The sequence below is a fragment of the Scatophagus argus genome, chromosome 11, assembly GCF_020382885.2.
Source record: "Scatophagus argus isolate fScaArg1 chromosome 11, fScaArg1.pri, whole genome shotgun sequence".
NCBI classification, from domain to species: Eukaryota; Metazoa; Chordata; class Actinopteri; family Scatophagidae; genus Scatophagus; species Scatophagus argus.
Genome location: NC_058503.1, coordinates 19,961,410 through 19,988,517, shown reverse-complemented (window position 1 = coordinate 19,988,517; position 27,108 = coordinate 19,961,410). Strand labels below are relative to the sequence as shown.

The window sequence follows — 27,108 nt, the reverse complement described above, 5'->3', positions numbered from 1 at the left end:
GTAACCTGGGAAAGAAAGAGATTAAGAAAACACTTCATCATCTTAAAGAATTATGTTCCATAATTCATTTTTCCATTTGTTGAGCTTCAGTGTATGTGGGAACAAAGCACTGCAGTGAAATGTGACTTGTCTCACTAAAACATGCTTTATTGATGCAAGGTAAAAATATCTCCGGTTGTCTTTTTTGTCAATCATAACATTTATCAGCAGCAATTCAAAAACTAAACTTGAACCAGTTTCTTTACTTGAGTCACAACCTTAATACTCTTTTTTGCATACAGTAAAAAAGTTAAATCGGTTACGGTTTTTCAAATGTTGTGAAAGCAATCTGTTTTTTCCCTCAATAAAATCTTAAACCAATGTAAATACTCACACTGACACAATCACACTGAAACAGACACACACACACACACACACACACAGTCGCTCCACACTGAGGCAAAGTCAATCAGGGCTCCAACATGTCTGGCACAAGTTTCCCATATGAAAGCGTACACACAGGTCGACAAGGCAGTACACTTAATGTCTTATGTGAAAAAGCTCGGATTCAAGTTTACCAAAAGGAGGCATCACAGTGTGCTTTCAAATCAAACGTCTGACTTACTGAAGCCGCCATAGCAGGATTCAGCCTCCTCCTCTTCCTCCAACAGCACACACAGACAGTACTGCATCATTGACAAGCCGCACACTGCAGCCAATTCAACTAAAATCTCAAAAAGATAAAATAATATTAAAGTAACATTAAAACCAAATCAAAATGTCTAAAATCCTGATATACTCTATGTACAAAAGTAATCTCACCATTTCTGCAGTGGTGTGAAAGGTCCAACGTGTGTGCAGTCTGTTCTCTTAATGCTAATCTAGATCTGAACAGAAGATCCAGACTTAATCTGTCTAATGATTAGCTCGTTCAGGATTTGTTGGTAAGCAAACTAACAATTAATAAGATTACGGTGTTTTGCGACTAGACAGGGAATAAGATAACCTGTAAGGCAATTACTTCATATAAATAATCGTTCTTTTCAGTCACCTGTAATGACAGCAGACTATAGGATACGGTTTCCCGTGACAACTGCTCAGTCGCTTTCCAATTTAAATGGAAAAGCTGAAGTAATTATTGTAACTTTGCAGCCAAATGCCTGCCACAGTGTGCTCCGAGCTTTCGAAGACAAACAGCGAGTGCACAGCATTTGAGCAGGCCACAAATGTGTTTTGTAGTGAAATGTGTCCCAACATGTTAAATCAATTGTTAAACCTAGATTCTCTAAAGTTAACGATTGTCTTTTAATACGTACACATTTGGCTGTTCAAAAAAATAACATTAACAGGATTTAAGGGAAAGTCGTTTGTTTTGTGTGAAGCTTTGAATACTAATACAAATGCTACATGGTACTGACATGAGAATGACTGATGTGGTTCGTTTGTGAAACGGCACTGAATAAACTGTTCACACAATCTTAGTTAACAGCACACTTACAAAAGTCACCGCAGTCACATAATGACAGCAACGACACACTAGCTGCACTGCAAAAGATTTCTACAGACGTCACTGAATCTCATATTCAGTCTCTATGTAGCATTACCACAATCAAAAAAGGAAGAAAATGTGTCGCTGGGATCAGATACTGTTGTTGCTTAAATGGCCTTTTCAGTACTGAAGTATCAAACCCGGACGGAAGATTTCTTCAACTTTTTTTTGGCTCATTATAGTAAGAACACGAGATTGAATGACAGGCATATTTTTGCAGTGTGGTCCTTGTAGTCGGAGGCAGCGTGGAGCCTGTGGCCCACCAGCCTCCGTGGCCCCGTGACGACAGCTGCTGGCGATTATTTTCATCCTAGTGTCCTGCCTGCTGTTAACTTGAAGTCCTCTGCTGTGTGAGAAAATCATAGATGTCATCCACTTTGCTTAGTCTCTCAAAGAAGGGTATGAGATCGAGGAGCTCGGTGTCTGACATGTCGTCAAACCAGGACGCTACAGGAACCTGCAGGGTTCAAGAAAAAAATAAAAGAGAATTATTTTATTTGTGTTTTTCAATCACACGTCAGTGTACTGCGGAGAAATAAATGTGAACAGCGTACTGCATTGTCCGGATGGAAGATGTAAGACGCTGGGGAGTTGTCGATGATGATGACCTTATTCAGGTCTCTTCCTAAACGACTCAGGTCTTTTACGTAGTTCCCTTTGTGGAAGACACACGACTCCCGGAACAGACGGCTCCTGAAGGCGCCCCACTTGTCCAACAGGTCCGACACAGGATCTGCGTACTATAGCAGCAGGGAAATAAAGGAAAACATTGCTGGCCTCTGTTTGTAACGCAGTTATATATGGATATCTTAACTGAAATCTAATATGAACAAAAACAAGATTTTCAATGGGAGAAAAAAAAAATTAAGTAAACACTTAAGTATAAGCAACAACAAGCACTGAACTAAATGACAGAACGTAAGTGACAATGTGTGCTGCACGATGTTCTTACGAGGCAAAAGAAAGTTTGATTTTAGGATCTGAGGTAAAAAAATTGTTTTGCCTTTGCAATCCCACAGACAACCCACAGTCTGATGATCCTAAGTCTAATGTTTACTCTCCTTTTAGCTCTATTTTTGGTCTCCACCACAATCTCTCGAGGGAGATATCTGACTCTGTTGACTACACGTGCTGCTGGACACATAATGTGCAGTGAGCTTATTCACTAAAAACAGCCAACTGCTGAGTGTTGACAGCAAAGCAAATCAATTTTTGGGCTATAAAACCAAAACAAAGAGAAGAACAACACTTAAGCTTGGACCTTTTCAAAAAAAATGCATCAGTTTCAGATAATATACACGGAATATACCCATGATATTGTCAGGTGCTGCAAAACACATGACAACGAAAACCTAATTAATCAAATGTGACAGAGTCACTGAGTTACAACTGACCAAATGCTTCAAATACTTTGCAGAGTTAAGGCCAAGGTTAACAGAGTTTGAAGTAAATGTTAGAGGTTAAAATGTCAGTACTATCATCTGACAGCCTTCATAAATATATGTTCATGTGTGACAGTATATGTGGAAGGTCACACTGGGCTTCCTGTAAGCCTAATGTTTTGAAACAACCAGCGTCACTTCTCGAATCGAGTCAGTTTGTGCCCATCTGCAAAATGCAGCCTGCCTTCTACAATGAGGCCAATTTTAACCAGAACGAGCGACGGTAGTCTGACCTTGGATAAGCTTGCGGTGAACAAAACACACTCGAACAATTCTCCCATCCTCTTGAGGAATTCGTCAACGTGGGGCCTCTTCAACACATACACCTGGACGGAGATGCAAAAAGGCAAGTGAGTATAAAATTCACAGCTGCTTCAGTTATTAGAAACACAAACTACTCAGGGGGAAATATATTTACATAAAGGAAAACCTACTTCTGACCTTTGCGTCCACAAAATCTGAAGACAATTCTGAACGCACTTGGACTTCTAGCTCATTAAAACACAGAATACATACTAGTGCAAGTGTGGGCTTTTTAAATATTATATAATTCACAGTCCCCAAACAATAAAATTGATACAAAGTGATAATATAGTGTGAGCACAGATTTTCTCTCTCTTTCATATGTTGTTAAAAGAAATGATATTTAACTTGAGAACTCTTCATGTGAACATCCCAACAGGACTGTATATCTACCTCCTCTAAAGATGCTGGTGGCCTTGTTTCTGCACCAAGTTATCCCGAATAGGCCTTCCCCACTTTAACAAGCCTATCCTGGATTACTTGAAACAGACCCAGGCCCTCTGGACAACAAAGCTCCTCTGTCTTCTGGGCGGCCCAGCACAACATATTGCAGTTACCATTGCATGCCTGCAGGGAATAGTCGCTGCCATTCTCCAGCATCAATAAGCAGGGCATAATATGCACCACAGAGTGAGGTTGATGGCCTGTGATTTCTGAGAAGCTTGCCAGGCTTTCCTCATTTCGTCAGACCATGGAAATAGCCACCTGCTGCTTGGAGCCATCAACAGAGCAGACCGCCGCACTGTCAGGGTGCTAGCACAGTTTTCCCAGTGCAGAATGGAGTCACTATGTGGGATATTTTGAATTTTACTCTCTTAGTTTTGTACCTGAGAGTTTTTAAGACCTTTAACATGTGTATCTCACAGGTTACAGTCACTGGTGTGGGGTATGCAGTACAGTGAAAGTGGTGCTCTGTGAATCCTGTTTGCACGTTTACACAAGTCTTTGGGGCTTGTACCAGGAAGTCTAGAAAGCTTATGAAAAATTTCCATGGTTTCATGCTTTGTGCTTTCACACTTGAAGCAACCTATGAAGACAGAAATTGGTCCCATGTCGTATCGAGTGCCTACCTGGTGAACTGTTCCATCGATTTCCACTGGAATGATAAAATCGGCATTGTTCACCGGCTGTGAAAGGAAAAGCAGAAGTGTTAACACACACACATAATCATTTTAATTCTACAGTTTCACATAGAGACAAGAGCAATAAATCTGCAGTGGAGATGAGTCACACAGACATGAGGACGCCGCCTCAGCGTCTTTTAAATAACACATCACTGTAAATAATATGACTCTTGCAACTTTCATCATTGAAATAGTACTGGAAGTGACAAGGCTCATAAAACCATCTGATTTATTCAGGCAGGTCTCACACCTGAAATGTCTTCTCGAATGTTAGCATCTCCCCAAGCATGTGCTATATAAGGTGTTACGCCGTGACCTAAATTGGTTTACTGTGAGGTAATGCAAGTGAGACAGAATGAGTTTCACATTAATCATAAACAGAAAGTTTTGAATATGCATTCAGAATGACTGCAGAGTATTCTTTTTCCAATGTTGCATGCCGGTTTGTGTTTTGGGTCCAATGTTTTGCATTTGAAAAACACATTAATGAGACTTTATTTAACAACAACATGTGGAACTGAAAGCAGCCTGAACTCAAACTATAACACATTTTTCAGTGCCACCAGTGCAACAGAAAATCGAGTACTGACAGCCGTTTCAGTACTGTTCGATCCACCAACTCCGGGTCTCTTTGCCTGCCTCGGTTCTCCATCTCCTTCCTCTCTCGGTGTGTGCTGTCATGTTAGCTTGCGGGCTGAGCAACCACCATACATCACCGTCTTCCTCCGGCGGTTGTTCATCTGTTTTTTTTCTTTCACAAGCAACTTGAAAACTGTGTTACCTTACCCTATTTTTAGTATGTATGTCAAAGTAATAACTAGTTTTATTATCTGCCTTGTGTTAAACATGAAGTTCACAGAGTCTGACCCTGTTTACACATAGCTGGAGGCAATATCCAGTGACATCCTTTAGGACAGTCTGTGACCTGAGAAGGACTGAACACCACATGGCATTCATTACATAATTTTTTCGCGACACAGGAGCCTTAACTTTTGGTATTGATTACTTTGTTCACTAAATGCTACCTTAAAAGGTATCAAACTGACCAAAAGGCCAATGTTATTTGTCAAAGAAAGAAAAACTCAATATGCTATTTGAAAGATTTACTTAAAGTATATTAATACTGGTTGCATACATTGCACATTATTATGTATATTATATACATATTATGTTGTGCAGAGATTCTATTCTATTCTAAATGGTGAGTAGTGGTAATTTTTTATGACATGAAAGCACAGTACAGTATTTATATGTAATTGACTCAAGTTGGCATTGTCTTCATAAACCATTTTTGAAAAGCAATTTACTGTACTGATAATTTTGTGTCATGCTGACTTTGACCTAGTGATACACTGCAGATAACAGCTGAACATTTCCCTCTTAACTGCCTTTTATTGTTGAATCCTAAAAATCTGGTTTTAATTACGTTTTTTATTTCTTTTTTAAGATCTCCCTTTGATTCTAGGCTGCAGTTGGTTCTGTATTGTGAAACCAGAGCACCTATAAAATAAAATAGGTTAATGTTTAGGTGGCACGAGTCCAGTCCCTTAAGATAAAAATAAGTCATGTGCCTCCTAAAAATATGTAAAATAATGTAATGCAAATCCCGCTGCTATTTTGTTACACTTACTTTAGCTTGGCAAGCAGACAGTTTGCTTTGGCACTCACACTCAATTAGTGTCCTTGCTATTTTTAAAGATTTGCAAAGATGATATTTTAAGAAGTGAAAGGCCAAAACTATATATACATATATTAAAAAAAGCAATTTAGTCCAAACGAAAAAGTGAATAGTGAAAGCAATTTGAATGGAAGTGAGTCTCAAGTCTGAAACTATAATTACTCAGCACGCTTTACTATATATACATTCAGTAGTCTTAATGCGATTCCCAATAGTCTTACACTAAGACTTTGTAGTGTACGGTTTCACTGGGAGGTATTTTACACTCCTGTTAACATGTCAGTGCAAAACCTTATTTCGAATAGGCTTGGGATGACAATGATGCCATGAACTAAAAGTGAACAACTGCTTTTGGTTTAAAAATAATTTTCACCATAAACCAAATGTTATTGAGCTTTGCTGTACTGCAGTGACTGCACGTTTCTACACGTAGTGGCTTTAAAGTACCTGGATGTACACCAGTCCCTGTTTACCGTTTATTTGTCTGCTGTTTACTTCTATTTTGCATGAGCTGAACCTTTGATTTTGAGTACTCACTATAGTATGTATCCCAGTGGATGACAATCAGTCAATGATCCCAGTAAAGAACATGACATACGTATGACTGTGCGAAAGCAGGTCACACAGGCCAACTTACCTTAAATGAACTATGCACTAATGTTTCATCCAAATCAATGACAACACAGATCTTCCCTGCATCGTTCGATTTTATGCGTGGGAGGAGAGGCTTGGCTGGAGCCTGAGGACGAAAGGAGAGTTAAAACCATAGGCTCTGCTACTGCAAAAGTTGCCCCTAATTAAACAGCGCATGAAAAGAGCAGCAGCTGCGACGCGATCAAAGTCATTACTTTTAACATGAGAAATTATTATCTCGACTTGTCATGTCGGGGCTTATTTTGTGTGTGTGTGTGTGTGTCTCTGGTCGCTCAGAGAGACTCAGAGACTGAACTGTGCTGCAGTGTTTTGGCTGAGGGATTACAGGAAGCCTGGGACGCTACAGCTGCTGCCACGCTGATGGAGCATGTAAATATCGCCATACTTTGTCTCATCATTCAACAAGTGGTCAGAGATCAGTGTTTGCTAATGGGATTCAGATGCTAAAAATGAGTTGGCCTGACCAAACAGACTGCCTGTAACACTGATGCATGTGTTGGTCTGTGCAGAGTGAACAGCCACGTGATGATAATTACAGGGCTGGAGTTTGACACAGATACCACACAATCTGCCAAGTCGACATCTTCTGTATCTTATTACCTGCAGCAGTTGGTAGTACAGTCTCAAGGATGTAAAAATAGGCCAACAGTAGTGGCAGCAGGTTTGCCTTGATTCTGGCATTTTTTTTAAAGTTTCTACCAAACTTCTGGAAACTCAATTGAATCTACTCCCACACTTCTCAGCTAAGGTGCAAAGACGTATAATACCTGCTCTATTGGTGGAATGCAGTACTCGCATTCACACGGCTCAAAGGATTCATCATCACTCTGCTCCTCTTCCGCATCCCTGCTTTGTTCAGAGGCCTTATTGTGTGCATCCTTTCCCTCATTTTTTGCAAGTTCTGAGACAACACTGTGAATAATATTTAATTCTCTTGATATTTCACTGAATTCAGAGCCGACATCTGATTCTGGAATTTGTTCGTTGGTTGTCCTTTCCACAACTGAGCAGTTAGACAAATCCTCACTCAGTTCAATGACTTCAGTACTCCCAAATCTGACTGCTTTGCACTCCTCTGGACGCCTCTGTGCATGTGCCTCTGACTCAGTCTGTTTCAATGATGAAAGAGCATTCCTTTCATTCCCAGAAGCATCTTCATTAGCTTTTCCGTGACTTATCTGATGGTATGATCTTTCTTCCTGAGTATATCCGCTCAGGGTTTGTTTAACAGATGACTGACTGCTTTTAAGCTGATAGGCATAGTATTCCTCAACACCTGGCTCTAACATCTCTCCATTTTCCTCAAGATCTACAAGTGCCCAGTATGGCTCCATTTCTGAACATGAAATAAAATCTGTGCCTTCAGATTCATCTTTGTTCTCCTTTTTGTAATCAGTAACAGCTGTCTGTAACTGACCAATGGCAGGGGTACCAAGAGATTCATAATTCTGACCATCGGTGCCTTCGTCTTCATAGGCATCACCTTCAACAGAAATGTCATCTGCACATGGTGCACACATATTCTCTCCATGACCAGAGAACAGGCAGACCTCAGCATCTTCTTCACAGATTTCTGAAACATGGCCATCAAAATCATAAGCTTCTTCCTCTGCTTTCTCACAGCTCTTTGCGTAAAGGGCATCAGCTTCTGATTCATTTTCTTCAGCTTCATCCTCTGCTAAACTTGATTCTGATTCTACAATCCAGTCATCGGCTTGCTTCTCTGACTCACATGACCCAGAAGAGGCATCATCTCTCTGACTTGCATGTTCCTCAGAAGTTTCTTCAAATGCTTCTTCGTGGGCTTCAAAACATGTATCAATTTCCTGTACATGAGTTTCCTCATTGTTTTCTTTGGGTTTGTATGCATTTTTGACAAGTTTCTGTGCCTGAGAATGAAGTTCTTCAAGATACAAGCAGTCATGGATATCTCCCCCATCAAAGCAGGAGATGTAATGCTGCTTTCGTGCAAACGCATGTCCATAATAGTCAGCTCTGTCAAATAGATCAAAGTAATCTTCAATAACAACATCAACAGTGGGCATTTTATTTTTATCCACACTATTTCCATTAATATTACTTTGCTCTATTTCTTCATCATCTTCGAAAGATTCCCACTGCGTCTGCTCATCGCTTGAATCTTCCTGAGCTCCTTTTTCAGATTCCCCGGATGAATCAGAGCAGGGATCTGAAGGAATGCTGCCATCAGGACAAGTCTTAAAGGATTTGGTTTCAATAGAAGAGCAAACTGAGGAGCCGTCTTCTTCAGTGAAAAACTCGGAGGTCTTGTCTGAGTTGCACTGCTCTGAAGCAGCACATTGTTGACTTGGTTCATACTCTTCGCTTACCTCAGAGTAATCAGCTTCATACATTTCACAGTGATCTTCGAACATGTGAGCTTGGTGACAGTCTTCTTCAGTGAGCTGGTGTGTCTCGCAGCCTTCACTAGCAAAGGGGACATCTTCACTGTCATCAAAATAAACCTGAGCACTTGTGTCGAAGTGTGAGGAATTTGCATCCTCTTCATCAGTCGGGTCCGTCTCATTTTGCTCGTCCTCTTGTTCAGGTGGATAGCTGTCGTCATCTTCTTCATCAGTGCATTCAGCTTGATTTTGAACGTCATCACACTCGCAGAGTTCAGCGCCACAGTCCAAGAAGTCCACTGAATCACACATGTGTGGCGTGGAACCTGTCATTTCACATTGCTCAGAGTCCTCTGTTGATGCGTCTGGCTCAGAGTCAAAGCACTCGTGCTGCTGATCTGAGGGCTCGTATTGTTGCAGTAACTCAAAGTGATCAGCGCATTCTGGAGTGAAATCAGACATTTCACACTGCTCCAAACTGTCACAGTTCACTGCCAATTTATCTGTCTCAAAGTCAAACTGTTGATCACAGGGCTGACATTGCTGAAATAATTGGAGGTGTTCTGTACAATGTTCACAGCAAGACCTACATATGGAAGCTAAGCTATGATTAGCGCAGTGCTCAGAGGACTTACAAGGTTTAAAACACTCACAGTGTTGGCCACATTCATCGAATGGTTGGCTTAACCCAGAGATTTCACACTTATCAACGATTTGGTCGGATTCAAAAAATCCATCGCTTGCTGAGTATTGCTCAAAGCTCTTGGAGTGTCCATTGCAATAGTCAGTCTCATCTCTATTCATGCTGCAATGTTCCTCACAAAGGACAGAAGGCTCAATCTCTCTGCTGACAACAGTCTGCTCGGTATATTCCACAAGGACATTAATGCCGAGCACTTCAGCACTTCCCTTTGAATGGCTGCTTAAATCTGCAGCTTCCATTAATTTGGGATCCTGGCATTTTTCAGCAAGCATGACTTCAGTAGACAACTCCCCTTCTCCTGAGATTTTACTTTGCTCAGAGTTTTCCAGATGCATCACGGAATTACTTCTCAGCTTGAACTTAGATTGTTGCAAGTCTTTACTCCATGCATCAGATCTGGATCCTGCAGAGTCCAAGTCCAAATGGCAGGCAGGTAAATGTAGGGTCCATTCAGAGTGGGTATTCACACAGCTTGTGGGGGGAGTCACTGAGAGCACAGGCTGCCCAAGTGAGTAAAAGCAACAGGAGCAGCATGCACGTTGACATGACAGGTTGTCACAACCAAAACTGAGCCCAGCACTTGACTCGACCCTTCTCCTTTGCCAGAGACCAAGCAATTTATTTTGGGGACTTGGAAAGATGTGACAAATAACTTCTAGAATATCAAATCTCTATAAAAGGCTGAACTAAGGCATTAATCTGAAACTGACACTTGAGACCGTCTTGACCACTTGATCTTCAGTCTATAACTGCCAAAGTCATGTTGTTTTCCCAGAAAATACTCAGTTACTCGTAAGCAGTATTGTCCAATTATCCAAAAATGAACAGTGGTTCAAACTATTCATAATTTTCATATTCATAACAAACTTCACCTGGAAATCCACTCATTCATTAATGTACTATTTAATAACTGATCAATTACTGTTTTCTATAATTAAACCCTCATGAATCCAGGAAAGATTTAAAGACTGCATGACCATGAGCTCTTAATCACTCCTGATACCTAACTGGTATTACAGTTTTCAGCTGTAAGCCAAAATGGTCTCTCCTTCACGGCAGCAAGTGTTATGGCACATCTACAGTAGCTGTTCTTGGATTTTAGCAGCGAAGTGATCTGCCAGTAAATCCTCCTCTCTGATATTTACACCATTTCCGCCCCTTCTTGTGATACCCAGTCAATTTGATTGATGTCAGAACATGGAGTACTTTTCAACACCGATGTACGTTACTTAACAGCCCAGGATAGATGCTCTTGTAACCATTAAGGACATTGAGGCGAGAAAATATGTGTTTTAAACATCACATGGCTGTCAATCTTATGGACCACATGCTGCTCGAACACGGCAGAGTCGGAGGGTACAAGAAAGTTGATATCACAAGCAGAAGCGAGAGAAGGATGTTGAGAGATTAACTTACTTTTGACAGGGTCCCATTTTCTTCTAACAAGAGGGGGACGTTGGTTTTTAGTGGAGGCGGCTCTGATTCTTTGTGACACAGACAGCAGAAGAGACTGTGGAAAAGGCCTCTGCTGCGAGGCTTCTTTGAGGGAGAAACTTGGTTGGCACCTGAAACAGAGCAAGACCGAGAGAAGAAACACAAGCCAGTGATGCTCGTATGGTGACAACATGACAGGGATTCATAGATAGTCCCTTAATTCTTCCCTGACATTGATTTCACTACATCCACAGTTGAAAGTGGGCTAATATCAACCTGTACACCTCACTGAGTGGAGCCTATTAGGATTATCCTTCAGCGGAATCAACATACTGTTTGGATTTTATCTTTTTTACATACTTTCTCACTGTATTGCGCTTTGTGTGTTTGTGTGGCTATGTTTTTTTCATTAGTGACTCAAAATTAAAAAAAAATTCTGCTAAACTTTATCCACACGTGGCCAGGACTCGATCCATTTCGTGACGTTCGTGTTGGTGCTACTGCTGATCAAGTGTATCTGACCTGCGCATCACTCTGAACTGTTGGCAGGATCCCCACTGTGATCCACCATGTTGTTTATTGCTTGCACATGGTTATTTTAGTTGTGCAGCCAAAGGTTCTGAGACATTGCATAACAAAGTATAGGTGTACATTTCAGCCCCAGAAATAGTCAGGTGAAGACATCCTTGACCTGTTCCATTTCAGTTCTGTTGTTTAAAATACCATGAATTAGCTTAAAGTAAAAAACTAACACTGATCATATTAAAGATGGGTGAGAGTATTTCTGCTGTTTACTGTATTGTTCTTTTGTGATCAATGTGCAAATCATTTTCACAAAATTCAAGACCTGGACTGACGTACGGTCAGTTGCCAGTCTTTTGTTGTCCCTGCCACAACTTGATTAAAATGTGTTGCTGGCATCAAATTCAAAATGAGCATATATTTACAAAAAAAAAAGAAAAACATTAAATATACTGTCTTTATACTATTTTCAACAGAGTATAAGTTAAAAGGATCAGCTGTTCTGTTTTAATTATGTTTTACACAATGTCCCAGCTTTCAGATGTCTTTGCTAAAGGACATACTATCACATGCAAACTACAGGAAAGAACAGATAGGTGCAGAATTAGTGTTACTGTGAACCAAAATCAAATTACAAGCTATTATCAAAGTTCCTGTATGTGCCAGTTTTCTACACTGATGATATCTACAAATTTCTGAAGAACGGAGCAGATGTCAGGGACGAGTCTTTATTTCAGTGTCTTAACAAATGTGGTTTGAGCCTGAAGGCTCCTCTAACTGCACTTGTACATGATATTCTGCAATGGCTGGATGCACGTGTGACAGTGTCTTGCGACTGCATTTTACACATTTGCATTTTATGTTCCATTTTATCCGACCCATGTAAGAACAGCTAACGGCGCACACAGGTGGTAGAAAACATCCCATCAGCTGGTGTCGGAGTGATGAGAGCTTGCGTTCCCAAAGAAAGAAAAAACTCACTGACAAATTAGCTGAGCCTTGATGAGCAGTCAGAGCTGTCAGCTAAGGCGTTAGCATGCCGCTCACACAGGACTAAATCTGTGACCTCAGCAGGAGGCGGATCATGAACATGTCAACCTGCTTTAGGTGTAAATGTGTAATGCTCACCAAAGCAGCACACATGGGCCATGAAAGACGACACAAGGGGTCGTGGGGCCAGGAATCCAAACCCACTTTGACCCTGATTTTGTGTGAACAATATTACGTATTTATTCTATGTATAATTCTATGGTCTAGTCCTCTTTCTTCCCTTATGAGGACTTGTATATAGCTTTATAGTGTACTGTTTTTACTTACCTTGTAAATCAATAAAGTTCATCTTATCTCATCTTATGTATTACCGATCTGGATGGTCACATTATTTTTTTTTAATTATAATTTTTAATTTATTTTTTTTTTAATTATTTTTTTTTAAATTATTATAACATCAGTGTAACGATTAGCAAAGCACATTCATTTTCCTGCTTCTCAATTTTGAAAATTTGTATTTCTCTTCGTCCTGTGATTTTAAACTGAACATCTTTAGATCTTGGAGTATTAAAGGCATTTTTTTTTTTACTATTTAATTTCATTTTAAGGAGCAAACAAAGAACTAATTAATTAATTAATTAATAGGTAAAATAATCAGCAGAACACTCGATAATGAGGAGGTAGCGGCTAACCCTGTTCACGTTCACTCTTAATCTGGTTGTGTAAACCCAAGTGGTTTTGATAAAGTGTGTTACAGCCTCAGCTGCAGGAATGAATGTCAAGCCTCAAAGTTCTGTACAAAGCAGCATAAGTAAACTGACTGCCACGACACCTCAAGCACTTTGTCTACTGAAAAAACAGAATCACATTATTAAAGACAGAACAGAAACTAATTAAATTCTACTTAATTTAGCAGTTCTTAACTTTTTACAACAATGTTGTCTGCTTTCATCTCCATATTATGACATCATTATAAGAATGCCATAATGACTAAAAGGTAACAATCTAGTTACAAAAACAAACCCTGAAATATAACATTATAAAAGTTAAAAATACAAAATAAAAGCAAAAACTCTTCTGTATTTATCAATGACTATCTCAGCACAGCACACACACACACACACACACAAAAAATGCCACAGCTTATTCTGAATTAAATAAATAAATAAAACAACCTTTATTACCCTTTCTAGTTGCCCCATTTTCAGCTTCCTCCCTGAACAAGTCTGACCTACTTTCAAGTGTTGTTCACTAAGGCTTTGGCCTGTTGATTACTTCCTTCAGCTTGGGCTGAAAGTGGACAAAGCCACTGGAGAGCAGTGGACATGGCCTGGGCATGCTTGTTGGGACATACCTCTCTTGGTCCCCAGTTGAAAGGTTTGTGTGCAAACACATGAGGGAACTGGGCAGGTGAAGCTTGCAGTGTTAAAAAACATCACGCTGCCCAGTGCATTACCTCTTCTGACATTACACATCAGAGTGCTTAAAATAGCCTGTCAGAGCAGCTGCTGACAGCTGTTAATGATGAGATTCTATGTATATATTTAGCGTCACATACTCCCACCAGGCCATAAACAGTCACAGACAAAACCTTGTTGTGTCTCCTACAACCCAAAGCAGGAAATGGCTAAGCTGTGTGTTTACCCTGCACAGAGCTGCTTCAGCACATGCACAGAAGAATGAACTAAATGAAACTTCAGGTACTGTACACTCTGCAGCATCACATCACTCCCAAAGCTTCTTAAGCCTCACGTCTACATAGCAAATATCAACATAAACAGGATCCCAGGCTGCACAGAGGACGCCGAGTCCTGATAGAGCAGATTCATGACTCATTTAGGTTTCCTTTTGGGTTTCTAGCACGCTATTAAAGACAGATGAAGCTCAGATGGATGTTTTGTGAGGACGATCATTAAATCTGCGGTTAACAGGAAATTTTCGGCTTCAAGTCATTTTCATGAAAGATGAGATGAATAAAAGGGAACTAAATGGGAAAGAGAAATGCCAAGCAACCACAGTGAAAGTTTAAATTGTTCAGTTTTAATTTTTGGACTCACATTTGTAGCTCTCCATGAGAAACAGACTGACTCACGAGACTCCTAAGATCTGCTATGGGCCTATAGCTGTCAGAGTGGCTGGCTGCTGGAAATGACTTGTGGAGATTTTTATTCAAAAACAATAAAAAGAACTGTCTCTGATATTCCAAATCACTTTGCTAACTTGATAATCTGATTTAATTCTCATGTGTCTACAGCCATGTGAGCGGGTCAGTGTCCATATGCACAGTGGTGCGTTAAGCTACATGCTAACATGCTAACATTAGCATGCTGATATGCTTGAAGTCACAATATTATCATGCTAATGTTAATTATGTTAATGATGAACATTACTGAACACTCTTGATGAGAATGTCATCAGTTTGGCAAACATTTGGTCACAAAACAAAATTTCAATTTTTGTTCTGATGATCATGCTAGAGGAACATTCAAAGATCACCAAAGCTGTAGTAGGTCTTCCCGACGGGGGACATGTGTGTGCGTAACAGACTTCATGGCAATCCATTCAGTAGCTGTTGAGATATTTCAGTCTGGACCAAAGCGGTGGACGGACCGAACGACACTGCTGTCCCTAGAGCCCTGCCACTGCTGTGGCTAAAAATAAAATGGGAATGTGATACGAGCGTAGCCATTTCCTTGACACAATGGTATGCATCAAGTTAAAAACACTCAAAAGCTAAGAAGGTTTTAGAAGTAAACAAGGTACAGCACACTTACATGACACCATGCACAATAAGTCTAATGTGCTGTATGTAATAGTACATATTCAATATTTAAGTTTTAAAAATATTAATTCATTCATATGAATAACTGTAACAGCTTTTATTGTTTTTCTCTGCAGGCCTCGTGTTACATGAGCAGGTTAAATCCTCGTCTGCAGGTCGGTCATTACATGGCACGCTGGACTGGGAACAAACTTTTAACACTGACACTCCACTGGTATTTAAAGGCTACATGCTGATCATAATCATCTGCAACCAGATTTTAATGAGCACTGAGGAGCTTACAAACCCAGTTTAGCCAAGCAGGTCAGAAACAACCGAGACCAGTTGAGTTCAGGCAGTAAACTCATTCACACCAAAGCAGATTTTATTGCTTTTTCTCCCATTTAATGATTAATCACCCCGATATGATCGTAGCAATATTCATCAGCTGCACCACATTCGCTCTTCAGATCTTTGTGACGGCTCAGGTGTGTAACGAGGCAGCCGAAAAAGACGTAGACTGCACTGCATCATTCCTCACACCTCCCTGTCCAAGAGGCTCAGACGCTGATAATGAGGTTACAGCATTTCCAAGGGGCAGCAACGACCTCGCGCCACATCGCGTGTTTTAGACTACTAAGTTGAAAGTAGGCTTATCTGAGACCCTTTCATGCCTCTGCTTCTATTCCCATCCAGACGCAGAAAGAATGAGGCCTCCCACGACCGACTTTACGCCACTTTGACACTCGATATTCTGCGACAGTCTGACAACTCGCTTCACACCCTTCCAGAGCAAATCGTACGGCAGGTTCAAGGCAGCCAACTCAAGGTCAGGTCAGATCGAGGTTTAAACATTTTTGCATCTGAAGCTTTCACCTTGCAGTCTGTCTGATGTCAATTCACAAGAAAATAAATAGTGATTACTGTTGAAGCTGCTGTTCTGACTTAACTGAGCGATAAATGTGGCGATAAAACTATAAATTTACTCGTCTTTCCTGTGTGTGTGAGTGCTGCCTCTTCTGTGACCTGTCCCCCTTCATGGTTCAGAGGTGGTCATGTGGTTCAGGTTCTAACACCCACGGCTGATCAATGTCCTCCATGACTTCTTTTACAGTCTCCATGTCTTTATTTGCTATTAAAATATGGATGTATTTTGATTTGTTTGTTTGCACTGATCTTCATGTGTGACCCGTCCTCCCCCAAGCTGCATGGCTCAGGTGCCACAAGTTGACACCTGGCATAATCTATAAGTATCTGAAATGTTGATGCCTGAATTAAGAGGATAAAGACAGGCTGTGTTGCATGCTGTCCAGACTGTAAAGCGTCCTGAGGAAAGCTGTATTATCACAGCCATAAAACTGCATATTGCACTATACTGCAGGAGCAACGTGAGATTAATACCATCAAAGAATGAAGCCCTGAAGAAACAGTGAAGTATATGAAGTTGGTGCTTCCGAAAGACTTTGCAAGACATTCTGAAAGACAGTTTCCTGAAGTTCAGGGTTTGTAAAGCCCTCATTTGGCAGCAGCAACTTGTGAAACTAAAGGAGGCCTGAAGACAGCTACCCCTTTCCTGTCTCTCTGGCCCCTCTCTTCTGGATATCAGCCATGTTTTGGACTCATGACCTCTTGGACAGGAGGAAGTAATCCAAGAGCGGGCTGAAGTTGGCTTGTACTGGTACGCTGGACAGTGCTGCCCCCTGCTGACTGGACTTATTTCTTCAGCCTGCTTCCCTACATGCTGTAACTGTTGCTGTTGATAGGTATTGTTATGAATTAATGCACAGCGTTTTAACCACTCACTTAGATGCTGTTGATAAAGGGAAAGCCATGATATGAGGACTTTGATATTCTCATCCCACTGTCACGGCCACAGGACAGTCAGTACATGACTGGAGTCACAGAGTTGGTTTGACATCGAGCTGCAATATCATAAAACTGACACAAACAATATCTGTTTGATGAAAATGTCTGACAAGTCTGGCAGGAAGTGGCAGGACTGTAATACCTGATGAGTGTGGGAAGAAGCCAAAGCACACAAATAAAACTCGGGAAACACAGTAAAGGACACTGTGCTAACCACAATGCCGACGCTGAGCCAGCCTTCAGGCTGACTTCATGATGGTGCAAAAACAAACATTGGAGTCTATGTTTAAACAACGGATCAGGAACCACTGAGACAGACTATGGAGCGTGGCCAACGCTTTCCTGTCCCGGTAGTGACAACACACGCGGCTGAGACCATCTCACTAAGCGTCCACTTTGGTGTCACGATGTGCACGTTGCGTTAAGAGGAGCATGTTGGGACAGCGTGACGAGACAACCTGAAGCAGCTCAGCATCAGAGTCCAAAACAATAACAGTGAACTGTCAAAGTGACCCCGCCCCCTTTGAACACACACACACACACACACACACACTCTGCTGAAAAACTCTGAAACATAACTCTTTTCGCTTCAGATACTCATTTAAACCCAAATCCCCGTCCTTTGTGTAAACCTGTCTGTAAGGTAAACCAGTAGCTACGCAGCAGTCCGTCACTGTGGCCTACCGTGAACGCAACCGGCTTCAAACTTACACGAAGCTCGTCAAATTGTTTTTGTTTTTCACAATGTCGTTCAAGACTATGAACGTCTCTCCGTCGGAGAAGACGCTTTCAGAGCTCGCTGCGGGGTCCACAGCTGACATTTCCGACGCCGTGGCGACGCCGCCGTCTCGCGCCTCGCCGACTTTGTTACGCACAGCTGAGAAGTTCAGAAAAGTTTTCCGCAACTCACCTTCATCAAAAGTCGCATTTTCCTCCTCGTCTCTGGTTACTTGTGTGATTATCGACGGCGAATGGTCCATTAGATCCGTCACTCAAAGACAAGGACGGTATCTCTGTAGGCTGTGAAATTAGTTTGGGCACTTATGCAAAACAAACAAAAACAAACAAAAAAACAGAACAAAAAAACACAATTATTTATATTTTGCCCCTCCCTGTCTGCAAACGCGCATAGGGATAGTAAAAATAAAAAAAGCCTCTAAACATCAGAACAGCGTACAAAACAAACCATATCGGACCAAACTACTCTAAAATGCAAAGGTTAAAATGGTCTAAAAAAGTTTTTCGTAAAACTTGTTACGTTGAAGAAGTTCATCAATTTGACCATGCTAACATGGAACTTGACGGTTTCAAGGAAGCCCCACTCTTAAAGCCACAATGCAGGATGTGAAGCTTCTCACAAAACATCACTGAACGTCCAGCGGTTTGCTCGTTTACTTCTATTGACGTCGGTGAAAATGTTGTGTTGACGTTTCAGTAAGTTTCTGATGTTTTATTTTTTTAATTAGTTTTATTATAAATGGAAATTCAAATAAAAGCGCTACAACATGCATAAAATCAACATTTCTAACATTTCTTTTGTCTTTATAGTTAAAACATTTATGTTTTCTGACGCTTAAATGTCACGTTATTTATGCGTGGCGTATTTTTAAAATTTGCTCTCACTTTTGACGTGAGACCGGGGCAGCCTTGAAACCGGCCGAGAGAAAGCGGAAGTTAGGGACAGTGTTTAAAGTGTTTAAAGTGCCCACGCCGAAGCTCAAGGTAGCCGTATTGTTTTTGACAAATTTACAGAAACACTCCACTCCAAAGGTGATTTTTAAACCATTATGGCTGCAGTTGTTTTGCTCTGAACTTGTTTTAGGCAATAAATATCATGAAAATTAATTATATTAATCACGTATTATGTGTCTATAATACAGCGGCATTTAATATTATTTTCACCTATAAGTCCATTAGGCAATAATTAAATTTAACCTACTGTTTTTTTTTTCAGGTTTATTGTCTGTGTTTTTATGTGTATGTCTTTTTTCTATCTATCTTCCTAAAATTTGTTATCGCAGTTGAATTGCGATTAAAGTGTCTTGAGATAACTGTGTTATGAATTGGCACTTTAAATAAAATTGAATTAAATTGAATGTGTGGTAGCTACTTTGAGAGCAAGAGAAGAAAAAGTCAAATCTCTCATATGTGTATGCATTATTTTCCAAAAAGAAAAAAAGAAATGATTCAAAACGTTATCAGGATCACAGAAATATGGGCAATCACAACCAGGCCAGCATTTATTTGACCTTTATTCAGCTGGAATGTTCCTTTAACAAAAGGCGTTTTGTAAGGTAATAAGTGAAAGTGTCCTTAAAAGAAATAAATAAAAAATATATACATTTAATCTGAGTTGCAGGATGAGTGATAAGAATGCAGAAATATATTTCTGCTACACAAATCTTTATTTTTTTTTTCACAGAATTTCCTGTCCTGTTTTTAATCTTTTGAATGTGTGTGTGTGTGTGTGTGTGAGAGAGAGAGATATCGAAACATTTTCTATTTCTGTCTCATTAATGTGCAACCTGTGACAAGAAGGGCTGGTGTTTACTTTGCATGTGTGATGGAAAACCTTCTCCAGGGTGAGTGTGCTCGGCCTTGATCACAATCTTTGTCCAAAGCTTGTTTTTGCTGCATTAAAATCAAGTAACAGCCGCACAACATAACTGAGTGGTAAAGCAGTGCGGCAGTACCACAAACTGTAACTCCTCTGATCACCACTAGAGGCCGCTAACCACAAAGAATCTCTTGCTTAAATCCATTCATGTGAACCTTCCATGTTGAAATATATTTTTGATATATTTACTTTTACATCATGGCGCGTCTGCCTTTCTTCATTTATCAAATACAAAAAGCAATAATGAAAAAAATAGCAGAAGATCAAACTGAATACTGAATAATACATGGTAAAATACACAAATGCCAGCAAAAAAAGTTTTCTTTTTGTTGTTTGAGCATAATTGCAATTTGTTTATTTATTGAGTTCTGTGCAGGTTGAAATTAATAAGATTAATTAACTGTCTGTCAGAGAACAAAGGCTCATTGTGTTGGCGTCGCTGTAGTTGCTAGTAGATACGTTGCATCAGAGGATGTCGATGCGAGCGAAAGATTGATCTGTGCCCAGATTGTTCTCCACAAACACCTCATACTTGCCTGCATCAGACAGTTTTGCATTTTTGATGGTCAATATTGTGCTGGTATCTCCGACGTCAAAGAACACCCTGAAAGACAATTAAAGCAGCTTTATTATCACTGTTTATTATATAAAAATTTCTCCAAGAATTAGGATCACAATCACATTAGTTTCAAATATGTATTTAATGATACGGAAGCAATCATTTCATAAATATTTTACTATTACTATATGTACAGACAGCCTCAAAAAGATAATAATATAGCACATCTCCTAATCAAATCACCTAGAAAGCCTACCTGTCGTCTTCTTCAATGTCATCTCCATCTTTGAGCCAGGCAACGTCTGGTGGAGGCTCCCCACTTATTTCAGCCTTGAGCGCCACCGTTGTGCCTCTCTTGGCTTTTAGATTGTCTGGGCCCTTAGAAACCTTAGCAGGGACTGGGAGACCATAATGCAAATACTCTGTCAGCTGCGTGATTTGTTAAAGATCAGAGGTAGGCTATTCAATATTGACTCAAGTAATAGCTAGCACTAGCAATCTGTACACACCTTCCACAAGAATACAGGCAGATCCATGTGTTTCTCCGAATGGATTTTTAATGGCAACAGTGTATTTTCCCAGATCAGCAAGAACCCCATCTCGAACCACCAGTGCCACAAAATCTGGGTCTTCAAAAACATAACGGTACTTGGGACCATCCTTCAACTCTTTGCCATCCTTGTACCAGACAATGAAAGGGTCTGGGAAAGCGCTAACTCTGCACTCCAGCTTTGCCGCGCTGCCCTCAACAAGAACCACATCTTTGAGCTCCTGCAGGATCTTTGGGGGGCCTTTCTCCCGCAGCTCTTTACGTGACCTATTTCAGAAACACAGTTAAATAAAAATTCACTTCACAGGCATTTTATACTATAATGGGTTCAATGTGCCTCAAACAAACAAGAATGTGAGTTTAAGAGCCTTCTGTCATGGCGAAGGATGACATGTTTTAATAGCTCAAATTGGGGTAAACAAGTGAAGTCTTTTGAATGTCTCCTTTCAAAAGAGCTCATTCTGACTCAGTTATACAAACACCTGGCTGATCAGCCCCTGCAGTGGATGTGTTTGTCTTATTTTTGATTTTGGAAACATATAAAAATTGCCTTGTCTTTTCACTTCCCATGCTGAATACGTGTGAAAGCTCAAGCCTTGCATGATTTACACGAACTCTGCACAAAAGGAACTTGAAAGTCAATGACCCCAACAGACACTGGATATCTTCAAACCTGTGGCCACGATATGAGGCTTGGATTCGGATGGCAGCCTCCTGGACCTGAGGATCGGTGATGTTCAGAGTGCACCCAGGAGGGGGTGCAGCCTTTGCTTTGGACATCTGCAGCGGTCAGAGCAGGTTAGCATGCGAAAGAACCTGGAAATTAATTTAAAACACCGTCCAGTGCCCTGAAATTGAAGCAGCTAAACATAATTTAATGAATATATAATGAATTTTAAGAATATAATACCAAATCAGCAATTTCTTTCGTTTACAACTTGTCTCATTTCTTACCTCAGAGATCCTCTTCAGGCTGCAGTCAGCTTCAGCTCCCCTCCAGAGTCAGCAAACCTAAAAGACTTCATGCTTTATATCTACAGGTCAGGAGGAGCCCTCAAGGTCCTCAAGGATCAAGGCGAACAACCCTTCGCCCAGATGGTCCCTTCCCAATTTGGGGTATTAGGAAATACTCAGCATGACAAAACCGGCTGAAGATGTGCAACAAATGTCATAGAGATACTTTCCAATCCTTATAAAGCCTTCCTATCAAATACTCCCGAGAATCCCTGGGAGCAGTTAATAGTTTTGTTTGTGGTTGAAATGTGAGTCGTCCCTGGTGAAAATACACACATAATTATGGGTTGTCAGGGGAGGGAGTGCCCTCAGCCTGAACTGAAGACCTAATATGTGCATTTACATGTGCTCCAGAATCCTGGTTTTGAGTCTCATTTTGCTTTTGGTCATATGGTGTTTACATGGAAGACGTGATATGAGTGTCAACTGTAGATTTGTGAAACAGGTCATTTTTGAGATATATTCAAGAACAATTAAGAGGAAATTCACAACAGCTCTATGCATATCTAACCAGCAACCACTTCTCATGCCCATTTTTCATCCACCGTAGAAACATATTGTAACACTGTATTCACATATTTGTCATATTTCCTTTATTGTTCATAGCCGTAACAGCTGTCATGCCTTTTCCATGCCAGATTCAGAAATTTCACAAAATAAAAAGCAGAAGCTATAACAAATACAGTCACTCAATAAATAAACAAATTGCAAAACACACACAAAGCAGTCACGTTCATATAATCAAAATAAAGAACTATTTTCTCTGGGGGTCTAATATCCATCACGAGGCACCGCAACACATTCCACAAAGTACAGATTTCAATACAAAATGTGGAGCGTTCAACATTTTTTTCAAAATCTTGTCAGTATTTCATTTGAAGTGATCAAAGAACATAAAACTGTATATTGCACAGACATTTAGGATTCATGCTGATCTTGCATGTTTTCATTCAAGGTTTAAAACAACTCCCCCGTGATTAACTTTTACTCTGCATAGAAAAATGACTGAGCCAAAAAGACAAAGAGCTGCAGAAAAGGGAAGTGTTTATCTAGCAATAGCATTAGAATATACAGAACTAATCAAATAACTCTATTTACCGACAATTTCTGCCAGTCAATACACAGACTAAAACAGCTTGTTTTTTGTGCAGCTTTATGTGATATTGTTCTGTGTCTGATTGTGATTCCTTGACACTTTCTTAAAATAAAACAAGAGTTACACTTTGTTAAGTGTGAAAATACCTAATATCAATACAGAAAAATGATCTGATGTTTGTGCAAATGTTTCATTTGCTGGTCTTATGACTCAATTTGCTGTGTGAAAGCAAAGGAACAGAGTCATTTATTTATTTTAAAATAGTGAGGATGGGTCAAATGATCAATGTCAGGTTAAAGCAAACGTACTGCAGCTCACTCTGAGGGTAAAATTTAGGGTGACCCTTCCTTGGGTGAAAGTGGATATTAGGTATTTTCTCTAAGGTGAGACTATACTATATTTGGAAACAGACTATACTATAATCCAAATAGCTGTTTATCTATTTCATCACTTTCATTTTTTATTTTATCGCTTACACATATGACTGAGAACATAAATAACTTTCAAACACCACTATGCCACTGAGTCAGATTCTACATTCAGTCTAACCAAGGGGAAATGTGTGCAACTGCAGTCTTCAATACTGTACATAAAAAGGGCAAGTTTTGTGTTTTATGGGACTAAAACCAGAGTGGAACAATAGATTCAAATTATCTATTTGGATTGTCTCAGATTTCAACATTCATGATTTCATGATTGCGTTGTACATGTTTTGATGGTGTCTCGTACGTTTCTTTTTGTATGGGCTGGAGACTAAAAAGGTTTATGATACTTAATCTCATGGGCATAAATAAAATTTAATCAATGTCGAATATCATTCTAACCATTTTAAAACATAGTGTATAAAAAAGTTCTGCCAATCAAAAACTATGATTTATAAAAACCCAATAAAGCAAAATCTCTCCTCAAAGCGATTGCTGTTAGCAATTGAAAATTACAGCTAAAATAAGAAATAATACACTCAACAATGTCTCAATCAACATCCTATCTTGGTGAATTGTAGAGACTACTTTTTATGCTGACTAATACTAACTGGCTAAGGGCACTTGGAGGCACCCCAGCATCACCAGTGGGTTTCTAAAGAGATTCGGTTTACCGCTAACCCCCCGAACATTAAAGGATGATCTCAGGCAAAGTTCTGCATGCACAGTCTAAAAATACACCGACCAACTCAGCACACCTCATTTTAGTAAAGTCAGAGATGAGTGTAAACGTTGCTGTGTGGTTAATCAAACTGGATCCTCTGTGCAGGGCGGACTGGGAGAGTTTAGTTTACCTGGAGCCAATGTGATGGTTGTTAGCTTATTTGTGATGAAGGAACCGGTGCCTGCCAAGCAGCCAACACAGTTCTGCATGAAGCAAACAAATTAAAAAAATAAATTCTGCTTTTGAGAACAAAAGAATAGTTACTATCCTGTTTCATAAGATTAGGGAAGAATTTGTGCTGAGTCCTTTTCTTAGCCCTTGCAGAGAATCTTTTGATGTATCCTCTGAACTCAATATACATTTTATAAAGCCAAAACAAAAAAGGAACTTCAACTGCTACAGTCTTGACAATCACTGAGATGCTACAGCAGTATAAAAACTCTGGTACTGTAGCTCAAATAAGTCTGCTTCGATTCAATCTTGATTCGGTTTTTAGAGATATAATAGAATGAACTTCTGGTCAGGAAACATAAACATGAGACTACAGAATGATATAGTAGAGGTGCTGCAATTGTATTAGCCCTCCTTGTTTTGAAAATTGTACATTTCCTCTAATAAAGTATTCATTATTTTGGAATCTTGTAAATGAGTTGTACTCAATGAAACAACTTTTTAAACTCTATTTAAGTAATCTTAGGCCTTTCACTGTGGGGCACTTATGTATTAATTTGTGTCCCCTCTAATCACTGCAGAGTTGACAGTAAGAAAGACAGTTTGAGGTACTAACTCGAAGACAACATCCTGCCTTATATGAACAAGGTCCATCATATAAAAATGCAGTCAGGCTCTTGTAACGAAGAGTTCCCTCTGGTGTGAAAGAATTCCTTGAGATTCTCCTTCAGAACCAGAAAAGAAAAAGAGGTGACGTCTCTGCAGATCACAGTCTCTGTTTCTCTAGTTTATCTCTTTTTTTTTTCTTCTGACCACGTTCAACAACTTTAACCTGAATCAACCACCCCACCTCGCGGCCCCTGTTAATGTTCCGCCAACTGGAAGCCTGTTTTCACTGGGTGACAGATGTGGTGAGTGAGGTTGGCACATTTGGCGTGGCGGGGCTGCTGGGGGTTTGTGGCGAGCTCTGGTAGGACCGCAGGAGAACTTTGTGCTTGGTGGCCACTTGCTCTCGCCTGCGCTGCTGGTCGGCCAAAAATTCCTTGAGACGTGTGGTTGTAAAGGTGAGTGTCTGTCTGCGAAGACGCATCAGGTAGGCATCTTGAAGCCAGGAGTTATTGAAGCAGTCCTTAATGGAGGGACGGGCCCTGTTGAAGACCAGACAGTGAGGATCCAAATACTTAAGCAGAGAAAAATTGGCCGCATGTTTTTTTTTTTTATCTATTCAACAATTTCTTTTGCTGTGTAATTAGTTTTCAGCAATAGGCAATGATAGATCAGAGATAAAGCAGCTAGATTAGACCTTCTGTACGATATGGGAATTACAAAAAGGAATAAGGTTCAGCTTACCAAGGGTAGCTACAGAGGATCTTTTTAAGAAACAGAGAGGCACTTTGGGACACATTCTGGTAGAGTTTAGAGAGGTCAAACTTTGCCGCCTGGATCCTAGCTTCAGTCTCCTGAGGATCAATTTCAGTGAAAGGCGACCTGCCACTCAACCTGGAAAATCATAGGGAAGCTTTGACAGTCACAATGGATTCCTCAAGATATCAAAAATGAGCACTAAAATTAAGCAGGTTAATTAGGTTAGTTATGAATTACAATACAATACACACGCCAAGTAAAAAGAAATTAAATCAATGCAAATGCAGCAGATAAGTTTTCAGCCATAAGCCTCATTTCACATGAAGCTATTTAAAGACGGCTTGCTGAGTGTGAAAGCAGCACTTACATGATAAAAGTCAGTACGCCCACACTCCAGATGTCAGCTGGTGGGCCCACAACATCCCCTTTCAACATCTCTGGAGCTGCAAGAAGAAGAAAGGAAAAACTCACAGCCCTTTTTGTTTTACACAGAACTGAACACACTGCAGCTCACAACTTAACAGCCAGTGAATCTGCATATGTAATGACTTATGCATAACCTTTTAGAATGTATAAGATGCATAATTTATGATTCTCCTGTGTTTCTGTAGCCAGTGCAGCTACAAAAACAGACTGTCCACATGAACAGTCCTTACAGAAAATCTGTATCAATAGAATATATGAACAAGCTATTAAAATCAACAGAGGAAGAAAGATATGTCATTTACACTCTTCATGCTTCAATTTATTTTTTTCCTCCACAAACACATAACATGGTGGCAATATTTAAGTGAATTCTATTGTTTTAGTTCTCTGTGTACCTTTCCTTAACACCATCAGCTACTGAGCACATTCACTGAACACACTTTTAATTAATGACTTCTCATTATATGCCCATTTACTAAAGGAATGAAGTACAGCACAAATTAAAGTTAAGAACTTTCAGTGGGCTATGGCTACTGTGCTAACTTAGTTAGATATCCAGCATATACACAGCAACATCGGCATTCATTTGGAGTCATGTTTCTGTTTGGTAAATCTAAGTAATTTTCACTCTCCTATTACCTCTCTTTTGGCATAAACCAAAATAATGAGCTCAAAGATACAAAAAAGCTCACCAGATTTGAGGCAGTTTAGGGGTTATGATTTTTTGCAGGTTTGTCATACCCTTCATATGACACATACTCATTTGACCAATTGGTAATATAAAAAAAAGTTATAA

At 40.0% G+C, this 27,108-nt stretch overlaps 3 protein-coding genes across 4 annotated transcripts in view; all 3 read right to left on the bottom strand.

Annotated features, from left to right (window-relative positions):
• Nucleotides 1-126: 126 nt before the first annotated feature.
• LOC124067097 (carboxy-terminal domain RNA polymerase II polypeptide A small phosphatase 1-like) lies at nt 127-18,721 on the bottom strand. 2 transcript variants are annotated; one of them, XM_046404175.1, is made up of 7 exons: nt 18,279-18,721; nt 11,212-11,360; nt 6,713-6,814; nt 4,344-4,400; nt 3,204-3,296; nt 2,083-2,268; nt 127-1,985 (listed from the first exon to the last, which is right to left on the bottom strand). In XM_046404175.1, exons 1-7 carry the CDS (start codon nt 18,346-18,348, stop codon nt 1,857-1,859), a joined length of 786 nt encoding a protein of 261 aa, XP_046260131.1. In that variant the 5' UTR covers nt 18,349-18,721; the 3' UTR covers nt 127-1,856. The 2 variants fall into 2 exon arrangements, with proteins under 2 accessions (XP_046260131.1, XP_046260130.1); XM_046404174.1 differs by lacking the exons at nt 11,212-11,360; nt 18,279-18,721 and adding an exon at nt 7,497-11,205.
• A 1,167-nt stretch (nt 18,722-19,888) lies between these two features.
• Nucleotides 19,889-21,874, bottom strand: LOC124067285 (SPEG neighbor protein-like). The gene is made up of 4 exons (XM_046404530.1): nt 21,768-21,874; nt 21,054-21,361; nt 20,801-20,942; nt 19,889-20,589 (listed from the first exon to the last, which is right to left on the bottom strand). The coding sequence occupies exons 1-4, from the start codon at nt 21,872-21,874 to the stop codon at nt 20,451-20,453; spliced, it is 696 nt and encodes a 231-aa protein (XP_046260486.1). The 3' UTR covers nt 19,889-20,450.
• An 804-nt stretch (nt 21,875-22,678) lies between these two features.
• Nucleotides 22,679-27,108, bottom strand: part of spegb (striated muscle enriched protein kinase b) — a 35,273-nt gene continuing 30,843 nt past the window's right edge. Inside the window, exons 39-41 of the mRNA XM_046404796.1 lie at nt 26,254-26,329; nt 25,872-26,021; nt 22,679-25,669 (exon numbers count right to left, since the gene is read on the bottom strand). Coding sequence (XP_046260752.1) covers nt 25,414-25,669; nt 25,872-26,021; nt 26,254-26,329 — 482 coding nt within the window. The 3' untranslated portion in view covers nt 22,679-25,413. The remainder of the gene's footprint in view (nt 25,670-25,871; nt 26,022-26,253; nt 26,330-27,108) is intronic.

What these genes read in the sequence shown, in the direction of transcription:
- LOC124067097 (XM_046404174.1), bottom strand. Translation starts at nt 10,130, where the DNA reads ATGCATCTGGAAAACTCTGAGCAAAGTAAAATCTCAGGAGAAGGGGAG. An exon ending in GCATTCCACCAATAGAGCAG is followed by an intron (nt 6,815 to 7,496) that starts GTATTATACGTC and finishes TTTCGTCCTCAG; the next exon opens with GCTCCAGCCAAGCCTCTCCT. An exon ending in TCACCGCAAGCTTATCCAAG is followed by an intron (nt 2,269 to 3,203) that starts GTCAGACTACCG and finishes CTGCTGCTATAG; the next exon opens with TACGCAGATCCTGTGTCGGA.
- LOC124067285 (XM_046404530.1), bottom strand. Translation starts at nt 21,874, where the DNA reads ATGTCCAAAGCAAAGGCTGCACCCCCTCCTGGGTGCACTCTGAACATC. An exon ending in GCCTCATATCGTGGCCACAG is followed by an intron (nt 21,362 to 21,767) that starts GTTTGAAGATAT and finishes TTTCTGAAATAG; the next exon opens with GTCACGTAAAGAGCTGCGGG. An exon ending in GACATTGAAGAAGACGACAG is followed by an intron (nt 20,590 to 20,800) that starts GTAGGCTTTCTA and finishes ATTGTCTTTCAG; the next exon opens with GGTGTTCTTTGACGTCGGAG.